The following is a 14,167-nucleotide window of genomic DNA, read 5'->3' on the forward strand; positions in this document are numbered from 1 at the left end:
TTCACCAACATTTGACCTTTGAGTGGTTTGGTTTTGAAAGGGGGCATGCAGCAGGACATGTGCCCAATAACAGGACCTTTATCTTGTGCTAAATGTGTACACGTTTCTAGACTTTGCATTCTATACACTCATCCTATACCATACATTCTAAAGTATTGTTCATGGATATATGTTTTAATACCTGATTATTTTTTAAAATATTTTTTCTGGATTTTTAATTTTGTGGGTTTTTTTTTTTTTTTTTGGCAGCTGGCCAGTAGGGAGATACATGGATTTTTCTTAATCCCTGATTTGAAATAATTAGGTTTGATATGTTACAAAGTTCCAGGAGTCTCTATATACCTCTAGGGTAAAGAGAAATAGGTACAAGAAGCTTCCCTTGTGACATAAGCCAGCTGAAATCAGATTTGGGACTCCTGGGAAGTACATGTGCTAGGGATCAAGTGTCCTTGATACATGAGGACATTTGTAAGACCGAGCTAGATATTTTATGACTGATCTGGATTTGCTCTGATTTCGGAAATAACATGTAATATCTGAGATGGGAAAAGGTTTTAAAGGGAATCTGAATTTTTGGACTAATAACTTTTGTCCAAATGTCCACAGAAACAAAAGCTCCAGTACCTCTCCAATAGCTCTCTAATACTCCCGAGACCTTCTGGGTAAACTTGTCTGCTAAAACTTTAGTTGCACTTACCTGGAAGCAGACCTGAGAAAAGGATATTAGTGTAGGTATATAATTTGGGAGTAAGCAGCAGCAAGAGGGCAGGGAGAGTGAGGCAGGGAATGAAGAAACATTAATAGAAAGCAATTACCACTGCAGCCAATCCTAGTGCAGGAACCATGTAGAAGGAAGCTGAGAGCTGTTGCTCTGAGGATTGGAACACTTGTCAGCTGACTCCTGCTCCCTTTGGCTGAGGGTTGCCGTAGGAGCTTTCAGGGCCCTGGAGAAAGCCCTGAGGCCGAAAGGCAGAGTATGGGAGCTGCTTGGAGTGGGACTTGTCATGCCGCCTATAAATGTCCACCACAGCTGAGCTGATGTCAGAGGTGGCCTGAGGGGTATGACTCAGGGCTGCATCTGTCAAGGGGCATGTAGACAACTGGACATCTGATGACATACAATTCCCAGTGCAATTTTATATAAAGTTTTTTTTATTAGTGAAACATTTCATTGCATTAAGGGTGGAAGTAAACATGTCAAGAATCACATGAAATGCACCAACTGTATAAGCTACATGAAGAGCTTTCTGTTCAGTATTCCCTTTAATAAGCACAAGCAATTTACTCTAGTAATAATGGCCAGAGGGCCAAGTATGAGACTTACTTTTGTAGAATGCATATCTCGAGCAATTTAAATTAAAAATTAGCCTCCCTTAAGTAAAAACCCCAATAGGGGTTAGTTGTGTAGAACTTGTTCTACTCGACCATTAGTGATCTTTCTAGAACACAAGGATATAAAATCTACTGAGAAAAGCCTGGAACTAAAAGTGGCAAAGCCCATTTCCTGTACTGTGCTCAACTCCCAATTTTCCCTGAGAGAGGTGAGTTAAGCACTCTCTTGGTTTCTCCCCCTTTGAGTATCATGGTGCCTGCATTCTGTGATCGTGACACTGCTGACAATCACAAAACCTCTGGGGGTCTTTCCAAGATAATAGCTGCAAGAGAATGAGCGTGAGGAAAAGTTTATTTTCAACCCAAAACCTTGAGTATCATGGTGCCTGCATTCTGTGATCGTGACACTGCTGACAATCACAAAACCTCTGGGGGTTTTTCCAAGATAATAGCTGCAAGAGAATGAGCGTGAGGAAAAGTTTATTTTCAACCCAAAACCCCATAGGGACATTCATTCTTCTCAACCAGTCTATTCTAATTGTGACTGCAGTTTACGGATTTACCACAGACTTCGGAAGGAAAATATCAAATGTGATTTTAAGCAAGCCACCTATTAAGAATCATGACATAAATATGGAATTAATATGTTTTGTCTCCCTGCCTGTGTGGGATTCAGTCTAAATGTGTATCCATCATTAACTGCTACCACTTGCCGTATATAAAAATTTCCTCCTCATAGATGATATATCCTGATAATAGGACTGAACCAATGAGTACACACTGGCTTATCAATTTTATTAGTGTGAATAAGTAGATGCATAAAGAATACGATGTTAAGTATTAATAAATTCCCAAAATTTAAATATTTAGCGTTATTGAAGACCAAATATTTTTTATTTTGTTTTTTACATTTTGCTGATTCAGGGTATGTAAAGGTTCTATCTCAATTTATAGAAAAGTTGAGAGCTTAATGAATTGTTCCTTCAAGAAGATAAACACACCATATATTGCTTTAGTGTAGAAAGAGAGAATTGGGGCATGTAAATTAAGGCAATTTATCACCTCCATACAGGGATCAGAAGCTATGTAAGTGGAAGCCATGATTTTTTTTCTTCATTTGCTTACACTGAAATTCAGTTTTGTACAAAAAATTTCTTAGAATGATTCAGTATTCTATAAGCACTTTGACAGATAGCTATATAGCCTTCTCAATTAAAAATGAATGAGAGAATCAAAGAAAATGCCCTTAAATATATTGAATTCTGAACACTGTGACATTCAATAGTTCCCAATCCTCTAACTTACATTACACTGAAAGCCAAGAAGTCTTTTAAAGAGAGGTGGTTCAGCTTCTGGCATCAGGGGACCTTTCTTTAAAAGCACTTTCTGTCCAATACTTTAAACACCCGTCCATCTGTCAGCAAAATGATTGTTACAGAAAATGTAAAGCAAATTTTTCTCTATTTTTCAGGAAGTGACAGTGAGCCACCAAAGGCTGAAAGGAACTGGATCTGAGGAAAGAACTTATAAAAATATTTCAAAGTTAACAAGGAAACTGCTCCAGAAGAAATGTCTCTTTACTGTAGTCAATCTGCCTGAACTTTATGTGTAACCTAGACTGTGGATGGATAATTTCCTATATTCATAATTTTACAAATAATCACTCGATGGTATTGTAATTAATACAGAATCATACTTGGCAGAGGTGACTGGGGGAAAAAATCAGTTACTGATTACACTCTCCCAGAAGCATCTTTTCACATCAAGATCATTTTCACTAAAAAATAACACTTAACTAACAACAAGTGTCATAACTAGCATTTAGTTCTACTCTATATGGAATATCTGAACTTATCCTCACCAACATTATTTATACGTTCTCCTGGTTCACAAAATACAAGTTAAAAATCATTAGGAGCTTATCACTATCAACTTAAGGGTACCACCCCACCCAATCCCCTCCTTGCTTGATCCCTACGTAGTATAAAAGTAGTCGGAAGTCTGAGTTATTTTCCTAAAGGAAAATGAACTGAAGATTAGCTTAAAATGCAATATGCAATGTTTTAAAAGAGGAAATCAGCTGCATTGGAATAATGTATTGAATGAGGATACCATTCTCCCCTGGGTTCCAAACTCTTATTTACTTCTGTTTTGGAAGTGAAATGGAGGAATACAACATAAAATATATCTGTGTATTTCGAGCACAAAATTCAGTGAAAGAAGCATACTGAATAAAAGACCAAGTAACATTAACAAGTAATGCAGAGACATTATACCTACAACAGTGGTCAAAATTTTGGAGCTACCAGCACCCAACAAAAAAAATTACTATACAAGTGTTTATTAAATAAACATGAAAAACAGTTTCAGAGACCACATGATTTTATAAAGCATAACAGCCAGCCATGTCAGCCTGCTCTTTAACCTCTGGCTGGGACGCCCTCATCACTTGCCAGCGCTGTGCCTTTTCCCTCCTTCCAACAGGCAACACGCCTGTGAGGACGCAGAGGGTCTCCCACGTTATGGTCCAAGTCCGGACAGCTCCCACGCTCCCTTCAGCAAGCTCAGATGATAGTTAGGTTCGTATGAGGGGCGCTCTTTCATCTGCCGTTCCCTGAGACACAGAGGAGAGAAGACAGGGAAGTTAGGTGTTCATGTCAGAAACTTCCCAGATGTGAAAAGCTGGGGCCGGGGAAGAGGGTGGAGGAAGGTGGAAGGAGGCGAGACTGACAGGAAGGTGGTTCATTCCACTCACCGCTCCTCTCTTGGCCTGCTTTGTCTTGCTCTTTCTTTTTTTTTTTTTTATTTGGCAGCTGGCCAGTACAGGGATCTGAACCCATGACCTCGGTGTTACCAGCACCACACTCTCCCAAGTGAGCTAACTGGCCAGCCCCTTTCTTAAAGATTCAGACTAACCTTTTTGAGGAGGTCTTCTCTGACCACCCTCCTCTCCATACTGTCTGTGGTGACCCGATTATAACACTTATCACACTCCACTGAATTTGCTCCCTTCCTGATTTGAAACCTACTAGAAAATAGTGTCTCAGAGGTAGGAGGTGCTCAATAATTGCTTGTTGAATAATACATGAAGATGGTTAACTGTAGGATCAGTAATTAACATTTCCATGAGGTTCCACTTGTACTTACAAAAATCTTAATGACTATGCAAAGTCAGATCTATACATATAAATAGCAAAATAGTTTGCCTGACAGCTAATTCAGGCTAAAGTGATCAGCATGGGTTAAGAGACATAATGGAAGCATGTGGGAGGCAGGGAAGTCCAAGCTAATATTACTTAGATGGTTTCAACCCTATTACATTTCCTACTTCACATTTGCTCAGATTAGTTTATGCAGCTAGGAGAAAAAAAATATGAGTTTTTTGTAAAAACGGAAGCTGCTAAGATTTTAAGAACAGCTTTTACAGAAAAGGCTCATTTAGACTCCTGGGTTGGACTGCCGGTCACTCAGGGAGGCCAACCTAACTCTGTTTATCTCATCCCTCCAAGAAAGTAACTTCTCCCATATGCCAATCATTTATTCTGCATTGTGCCTCAATCATAAGTATCTTCTGATACATCAGGGATTCTTTCCAAGCAGGCCTCTAGATGCCTTGCTCTATAATCTTGGAGTTGTCTTATCACATTTAATAATAACTAACGTTTACTGAGCTCTGACCATATACTAACACTGGGCCAAGTCGTTTATATTTACTACATCTTCTAATCCTCATGAAAAATTCATAAAGAGACTATTATTATCCCATTTTTATAGATAAAGAAACTGAGGCACAGTTTCTAGACTCACACAGCTGTTAAGTGGAAGAACTGGGATTTAAACTCAGGCTTTCTGACACCAAAGCCCAGGTGCTTAATTGTTATATATTTTTCCTCTTCTCCATATTATTGTTTTTAAAGATGTAAGGTTAGCTCCTAGAGGATGTAGGGGATTCCATTCCCACCAACGGTACCACTCTATCATCCCTCCTTCACTGACACATTTCCATAGCTTCCCATTTGGGGCAGCAGTAATATAGCCATGAAATCACCATGCCAGCATAAAACCCTAGAATCCATCCTAATGAGGCAGGTGACAGCCCTTCAGTGAGGCACAGTTGAGGAATTCCTCAGGTAAAGTTATCCAGAAAGGGAGATGTTTCTTCAGCTGGTACTCACCTCATCCATGGATCCCTGTTGCCCTCTGCACACAAGCCAGGTGAAGACCAAGCCAAAGAACACACCTAGCGCCATGATGATGTAGGGTATGTTGGTGACAATCAAAGTAGTGTTAATCACAGACTTGAGTCGACTCGCAGTCTCTTTATCAATTAAAACACTCTAGAGGGGCAAGAAAATAGTATTCCCTTGGTGACTAAATATCCAGGGTGTAACTTTTTTGCTATATCTTTCTTTCAAATTATCATAAACAATTTGGGTATGTCCCCCTGTTAGCAAACCAGATATACTGAAAATCCATTTACAAATTAGAGTAACCAGCGAGGACATTTATTTATTAATATCATCTCTTTTCTCCTGAAGACATTTACTACTCTTAAAATAGGTTCAATAAAGGAGGGGAAGAGTATTCAGAAATACTGAGATAATATCATCTTTTGTTTTGTATCAGAGAATTCCAAGTCATCCTTCAAAATCCAGTTCACCACTACTTCCTTCTGGTACTTTTCTCTGGTCACTCAGGCCTGGTGAAAGGTCCCTTCTCTAAGCTTCCATCTCACTGTCTAAAATCCTTCATCGTTGTCCTTGCACTCTGCATTGTAACTGTTTACTGTTTGTCTCCCAGGGACTGTAAGGTCCTTGAAGGCAAGACTTATCTCAGTCACCTCCACACTGGGTATAGCACCCAGTACTCAGTAGGTGCTCAATTAATGCTGGTAGATTAAATGAATGAATGAATGAAACACTCCAAAAATGGTATGAAGAAAGGTATAATTTCTCTTTTGGTTACATCTTAATCAGGACTGGAGGTCTCAAAAGAGTGTTCAGGGAAGTTGTGAGGCTACCAAAATTCCAGAGTTTTGCTAAGGAAATGTGCTAGAATAACACTTTTTGTATGCAGAGCAGAGGTATTAACACCTAGTGTCATGGGTGAGGTATCGGAAGAGCTTAATTCCGTAAAAAATACAACCAACAATTCTGGTTTATTTTAGGCTTAATTTGCAATAGACTGGGTAAGAAGATCGGGTTCCAGGTGGTTCTTCCAATAACTGGCCAAGGCCCCTCAGGGTTAGAGTTTTCTCCCCAGTAAAAAGGCGATGGAGACTAGTCAGTCAGCTTAGTTCATTAATATGTGGTACTTTTTTTTTTTGGTAGCTGGCCGGTACAGGGATCTGAACCCATGACTTTGGTGTTACAATGCTGCACTCTAACCATAGAGCGTGGTGCTGATGATGCCAAGGTTAAGAGTTCCATCTCCCCACCAACCAGCTCCCAAGAAAAAAGAAAAAAGGCAGTGGGGCAGTAGTCTCCAAGGTCACTTCCAGGTCTAATATTTTATTTTTCTAGAGAAGAGAAAAATCAAGCACTATCTAGGAGGCAGTAAAGCACAAGGTTTCACTCCATGTTCCTGGACTCAATCTAGTCTTTAACAAAAAGGAAAACAAACTTTGGGGACAGGGGTGGAGAGGATTTCGAATATGCCACTACCACGAACATAAACTGGAAAAAAAAAGGGCCCTTCTCAGTTTTCCAAAAGTCCTACTTTCACGCCCCTGCCCACAAACAATAACAGTGGTGATCCAGGAGCAATCACAAATAGGTCCTATAAATTGCTAAATACTGATTGAATTTTTCCTATGAAACAATAAAAGCCTCCTCTTGAAATTATAACTACAAACCCTTCAAAAGTTTATAAATGTGGCCATTAATACAATGCTAAATGAAGAAAATAATATGCAAAGCTGTATCTATAGTATGATTTCAACTATGTAACATCAAAACCAGAAAAATACCAGGAGATGATACCTGAAGATGTTACCTTGCTTGTCTCTGAGAGACAGGCCTGTCAGTGCGATACTACAACAGGAGATTTTTTAAAACTTTATCAAGAGTTCTATAAAGAGCACATGTTTTACAAAATGTAAAACATTAAATTAAATTATTTTTTAAAGCTGTCATTACAAAAATTTTACAACATATTGGGTAAAATAAAACGAATTAAAAACAATACATTAGACTGGCTTAGATTTTGTGAGTAGTGATTTTAATTTTTCCTTTTCTTGTTAATATCTATTGCTAAATTCTCCACAAAGCAAAAGTATTCTTAGGGAAAAGAGAAAAATAATTTTAAAAAATTTTAAATGCTGCTGTTAATGACAGAAATCTGCCCAATTGAGAATTTAATGAATGAGAAAAACCTGCATATTTTCCTCAAAACTAGGTAGAAGAGAAGGGGAAAATGAGGATGGAAAAGAGAAAAATAATTTTAAAAAATTTTAAATGCTGCTGTTAATGACAGAAATCTGCCCAATTGAGAATTTATTGAATGAGAAAAACCTGCATATTTTCCTCAAAACTAGGTAGAAGTTTAATGAATGAGAAAAACCTGCATATTTTCCTCAAAACTAGGTAGAAGAGAAGGGGAAAATGAGGAGAAATAACTACAGTAAATGTGATATGTGATTTAGAAAAGAAGTTATCACAGGTGTCTTAAACTGGCAGGGTTTCAAAGGAGGAGGAGACCTGGAAAGGTGTAACTGGACATTGATCCGAGTGCTGGCTAGCTATCCTGCTTTCGCAGTGTCTGACAATCCTTCACTTTACCTCTGCATTTTGTTTCTTACAAAATCAGCTCCCCACTGGAAAGGTGTAACTGGACATTGATCCGAGTGCTGGCTAGCTATCCTGCTTTAGCAGTGTCTGACAATCCTTCACTTTACCTCTGCATTTTGTTTCTTACAAAATCAGCTCCCCAGAAGGGAGTTTTGCCCAAATAATGTTCTTGACAAGAAAAATTTCTGTCAGTCATTTCTCCAAATCAACTCTCAGACACAGGCAGATTAACATTTAAGAGAAATTTTCTGAGAACAAACAGGCTGTAAAAAATTATCTTCCCCCTTTTCAAATCTTAACTTACACATCACTATAATAGTAGACAGCACAATGCAAGTTTTCCAACCATGGACCTGTACAGAAAGAATAAATCACATGCTGTTTTACCAGAGAGAAGAGTGCACTCACAGGATTAATGTCCACAAATGTCTCATGATCTTCTTTATTTGGATGCATGCCATCTATGGCAGAAACAAACCTCTCATCTGCTTGGTAAAAGTGTGGGAAAGACATAATAATGGGTGCACCTGCATTTTAAGGAAAACAGAAATGAATGATGCTGTTCTTAAAATCTAAGTTCCTTCCTAACCACAAACCTAGTTCTAAAAGGCTATATATAAGCAAACTTTGGGGAGGGAGGGTTGGCAGACTAAAATACCATTCTATATCTCCTAGCTCATTTTCTGACATCTCATTTACCTCCACATTATTTTATTCCACATTATACAAGGGTACTTCAAAAAGTTCATGGAAAGATTCACATTATCTTTTAATTCTGTTTTTCCATGAACTCTTTAAAGTACCCTCTTATGTGAAAGTCCTGGCTAAATTATTTGTTCTTCAACAAACAATACTGAACCTATAAAGTATAAGTGCTTTATATACATTATTTTAATTAATGCTCCCAGCAGCCCTATGAAGTTAGACTATTTTTTGTTGTTGTTGCTGTTGAAGTTAGAACTATTATTCTCATTTTGCATTTGAAGAAACTGAGGTGCACAGAAGTTACAAAATCTGCTTAGGGACACCCAGTTACCAGGTTATGGAGGCAGAATTACACTTAATGAAGAATGTCGCATCTTAGAGAATGGTTTCAACTGCAATTCTCCACCAGTAAATGGATTGTCTTTTTTTTTTTCCTGTTTCTTTTTTTTTTTTTTCCTGTCTTTTTTCGTGACTGGTAAAAATTGTTTTACCAAGGATGGACTTTGTCCTCTGGGTATGTTTGTTTTTGGTTTTTTTTTTGGCAGCTGGCCAGTACGAGGATCCAAACCCTCGACCTTGGTGTTATAACACTAAAATTGTTTTTACCAAGGATGGACTTTGTCCTCTGGGTATGTTTGTTTTTGTTTTTTTTTTGGCAGCTGGCCAGTACGAGGATCCAAACCCTCGACCTTGGTGTTATAACACCACGCTCCAACAAACTGAGCCAACCTGCAAACTTTCTCCTGGATACGTGGGTGCAGAATTTAACAGTTTGCCTTATTGTGCTATAAGCCCAGCCTCTGACTAGATCAAGGTAAGCAAAGGTCTGGGGTTTTTTTTTTCTTTCCTATTTATTTTAAGAACCAAATAGGGAAACAAGTTATTAAAGGAAACATGGGTGCAGAATTTAACAGTTTGCCTTATTGTGCTATAAGCCCAGCCTCTGACTAGATCAAGGTAAGCAAAGGTCTGGGTTTTTTTTTTTCTTTCCTATTTATTTTAAGAACCAAATAGGGAAACAAGTTATTAAAGGAAACATATTCTAGATCTGGCCACTAAAAAGAAGAGAGGGGCCCGATAATTGCTGCTAGAGAAATATATTTTTGGAGAAATTAGCTTATTGGCAAGTAACTTGAATTTGCTTACATATCCATCAGCCACAGTTCAAGGTACACATCATCTCTCACATGAACAAGCATTTTGTTCTTTATTGCTAAACAGTTCCACAAAGCCACAATTTCCTTCTTTGGGACCTATGGTAAACTTCAAAATGTATTTTTAAAAATCCATTGAGGGCTTAATAGGGCCAGACACTGTCCTGGGTGTTTGACATATATCATCTCTAACCTGCATACAACCTTCCAAGAAGTTATAATCATCCCCATTTTATGGATGAGAAAACTGATGTCTGGAATCCTCCTTAATCTGCTTGGCCAATTTGCCAACAAACAGAATAGGACTCAAACCCAGATCCGCCTGACTCCAGAACACTCACTCATCTGGCTATCCGAAATGTTCCCCTGGAGAATTCAAAACACTTGAGGATAATCCTAGAGAGTTTAACTTTTCAGTCCAAATTTGGGAACACGTAAGAGGCTAGAGGAAAAGGATTGTAGCAAGAGGTTTGAGTTTTGCAAGGTAGAATCTTTCTGTTGATTCTGCATCTACTTCTTGAGGAAACAGAATGTTAACCAAACAGCAAGAAAAATGTATCAACATTTGTGCTTTGAGCCAGATGCACATGGACTGAGAGGGCTGGGACACTACTTCAGGACCATTCACCCAGCAAGGCAATGGGAGAGCTCAGAACCAGGAATTTGTCCCATTCACTCTTGGCTTTTATCTCCAGCTGAGGGGTACCGTGTTCCCTGGCACAGTGGTCCCCAAATACCTAGACACTAATCTTCACTGGAATCACTTGCAGCAATTATCAAAAGTAGAGATTCTGGGGCCCTTGTGTATCCAGTGTGCTGCCATGTATTTTTAATAACTCTCCAATAATTCTGATGTAAGGCCACATTTGGGGGCTACTATCCTATCAGACAAGGGCAGGGAGGTATCCTGCTGACCTTAGATTTATCTCAAAAGATTTTAAAACCAATTAGATAAGGGAGCAAAAGCTAGCACATTACTTTATTCAGGAGAAAGGGATTACAAACAGGGACATCTCTCAAGAGAAACATTAAAGAGGGATTATATTCTAAGAAGGGAATCACAGTATGAATATGAGAAGACCCTAAGTTCTGGCAGAGATTTGCTCAGAGATATGGGTTTTGTAAAAATCATGTCCCTTCTCTGAGCCCTGTTTTCCACAATTATAAAAAGAGGCCACTGAATGTCTGTCTAGTAAGGTCACCGTGAATAAGTCTGCAACATATGACTGTTAAAACTAGTCTTCAAGATGAAGAAAGTACTTTTGTCAGTTTTACCACTGACAATTCTATCTCCTTCATGGAAAGGAGCAGAGAGGTGCAGACATTAAGAAACACTGGAGGGCTGGTTGGTTAGCTCAGTTGGTTAGTGTGGTGCTAATAACACCAAGGTTCAGGGTTCAATCCCTGTACTGGTCAGTGATAAAAAAAAGAAGAAAAGAAAAGAAAGAAAGAAACACTGGGAAATTTGTGGTCAGGGTTTAAAACTAACTCTGCTTCAAAATCATTGAGAATCTTTGCTAAGATGTGTACTTTCTTAAAATCACTTGTCCACTTTCTTTTTCAGCCTTGCTTTGAACATGAAATCAGTCGATGCCTTTATATGTATTAACTACATGTAAATATGTAAAGCACTCAACAGTGACTGGCACGTAGTAAGTGCTCAGTAAACAGGAGCTATTATTATTATTATTAAGATTTCTAAACTACTGCTCAGAAAAAGACACAAGGCATTGTAGGAATAAACAACATCACAAAAAAGCCAATAATTTTTTTTACCATTCAACAGCCATGTTTATAAAACATTATTCTTGAAAGGTCAAAATTGTTCTTTTCTATTGGGCTGACAACATACGCTTTGTTGAACTCCAATCCTTCTGCATTCTAGACACCCATCATCATGTCCCGTCTCTGAGTCTTACCATTCTTGCAGATGCTAACATTCAAAACTCCTGAGCCCAGGCAGTTTCCTTCAGGGAGGCAGAAGCCGGCATTGTCTGAGGTATTGGCTAATATTTCTGCAGGCACCTTATACCGGAAAGCAGGCAGTCCCTGTACACTCTCAAAGCCACTGAAAGTTATATACACTGACCTGTTAGGATGTAAGAAGAAAAGGTCAGTGTGCACTCTGGTCTGTACAATTTGACCTGCATCTGTAAGTTAGCCACAGTTCTCAGGCATAATATGGCTAAGAGCTTACAGAATAAGTGGAAAATGAAGACGTGAAAGAATGCGTGAAAGAGCTTCATCTGCTCAGTGTGTAATAGAGCAGAAGGTGAATGTAGAAAGGTGTTTCAGAGGTAGCAACTGTGGTAACAGCTGAGCAAGGCCAGAGAAAGACTGAATGTGCAGTGGAAAATTAAGAAGACAACATTTAGGATGGAGACCTAAAATCAGGAAATAAACAACAGTGCTGTAGACCAGCATGGACACGTGCCAGTGCGGAGGGAATGGAGGCAGAAAAGAGGTCAGCAGGGGCGAGGCAGGGGCAAGCAGAAGCGGAAAAGGCAGCAGAGGGCTCGGCCTGGAAGAGCCTTAAGAACGTGAAAGGTGCCACGCTGGACAGATATTCAGTTGGAATACATACTTTGATGTCTATTTCGCCAAATAAAAATAATCACTGTCCATATTTTGCCCCAGTCATTTATTTCAGTGGAGTTCAACATGATTCTGCCATGAGTTTCAGACACGGTTCTGAGTCATTCTACCGCCCCTCCATCTGCTTAGCACCTAACAGGCACAGTGCTGTCATGTACACTGTCGCCATTGAGCCTTCAGCCCTGCATTGGAAGGCTGAGAGAAACAGCTTCCTGGGCCGCACCTTTCCATCTCTGCATCGGCTGAATCGGACGTGTTGGTACACCTCTGGCAGGGTAGTGACTAATGTGGGAGTTGCCTTTCACTGCACATCCCACCCCTACAGCATTTTTTAATGAAGTATTTTAGACAAACAGAAAGAGAAAATGCTATACAAATACCTTTGCACCCACCACTCAGATAAGTAAAAAATATATTATGCATACAACTGAAGCTCTCTGTATAATGCTCTTCATTCCATTCTTTCTCTGCCCTCCTAGGAAACCACTATCCTGACTCTGGGTCTGTCACTCCCATGCAGGTCTTTATACTTTGACATATGTGTGTATTCATAAGCAATATGTGGCATAATTTGCTATTTTTCAATGTTATATAAATAGTATACCATATTCCCGTTCTTTAATTTGCTTCCTCATTCAACATTATATTTTTAAGATTTAATACATTAATGTACATAACCCTGGTTCTTTTATTTTAAATCTTGTATGATATTCTATCATCTGAATACACCACAATTTATTCATATTCTTCTTTTTATAGGCATTTAGATTGCTCCCAGTTTTTCAGTATGACAAATATGTTATAACAAACATTTCTGTAGATGTCTCCTTGCACATACATACAAGGTTCCTGCACACCAGGAACCTACCCAGGAGAGAACTATAGAATCACGGAGTTTGCATGTCTTTGGCTTTACTGCACATTGCTAAATGGCTCTCCGAAGTGGTCATACCAGACAAGAATGTGTTTCTATACAAGGTTCCTGCACACCAGGAACCTACCCAGGAGAGAACTATAGAATCACGGAGTTTGCATGTCTTAGGCTTTACTGCACATTGCTAAATGGCTCTCCGAAGTGGTCATACCAGACAAGAATGTGTTTCCTCCATGCTGAATCTTTTTAAAACTTCCCCATCCCTTCTGGGTTCCCTTGTCTCATTCACTGCACTCAAATACATTTCCTCTCCCTTCACAAATACTTACTGACTAGGACAGTCTTCTAGAAGGTGACTGTGATATTTCATGTGACAGATGGCCTTAAACCATGGCACATATGACCCAGAAATCCCACTGCTGGGTATATATCCAAAGGAATGGAAATCATCATGTCGAAGGGATACCTGTACTCCCATGTTTATTGCAGCTCTATTCACAACAGCCAGGAGTTGGAACCAACCTAAATGCCCATCGATGGATAATTAGATAAGTAATATGTGCTATATATACTCTGCCATAAAAATGAATGAAATTTTGCCATTCATAGCAACATGGATAAACTTAGAGAAAATTAAGTGAAATAAGCCAGGCACAGAACGAGAAACACCACGTCCTCACTCATAAGTGGGGGAGGGAGGGAAGGAGGGAGGGAGGGAG

At 39.1% G+C, this 14,167-nt stretch overlaps 1 protein-coding gene across 1 annotated transcript in view; it reads right to left on the minus strand.

Moving 5' to 3' along the window:
- Nucleotides 1-1,134: 1,134 nt before the first annotated feature.
- Nucleotides 1,135-14,167, minus strand: part of SCARB2 (scavenger receptor class B, member 2) — a 44,847-nt gene continuing 31,814 nt past the window's right edge. The window contains exons 7-11 of the mRNA XM_008592809.1: nucleotides 11,899-12,068; nucleotides 8,529-8,647; nucleotides 5,508-5,669; nucleotides 1,831-3,946; nucleotides 1,135-1,701 (exon numbers count right to left, since the gene is read on the minus strand). Coding sequence (XP_008591031.1) covers nucleotides 3,908-3,946; nucleotides 5,508-5,669; nucleotides 8,529-8,647; nucleotides 11,899-12,068 — 490 coding nt within the window. The 3' untranslated portion in view covers nucleotides 1,135-1,701; nucleotides 1,831-3,907. The remainder of the gene's footprint in view (nucleotides 1,702-1,830; nucleotides 3,947-5,507; nucleotides 5,670-8,528; nucleotides 8,648-11,898; nucleotides 12,069-14,167) is intronic.

The sequence above is a fragment of the Galeopterus variegatus genome, unplaced genomic scaffold (genome assembly GCF_000696425.1).
Source record: "Galeopterus variegatus unplaced genomic scaffold, G_variegatus-3.0.2 Scaffold8341, whole genome shotgun sequence".
NCBI classification, from domain to species: Eukaryota; Metazoa; Chordata; class Mammalia; order Dermoptera; family Cynocephalidae; genus Galeopterus; species Galeopterus variegatus.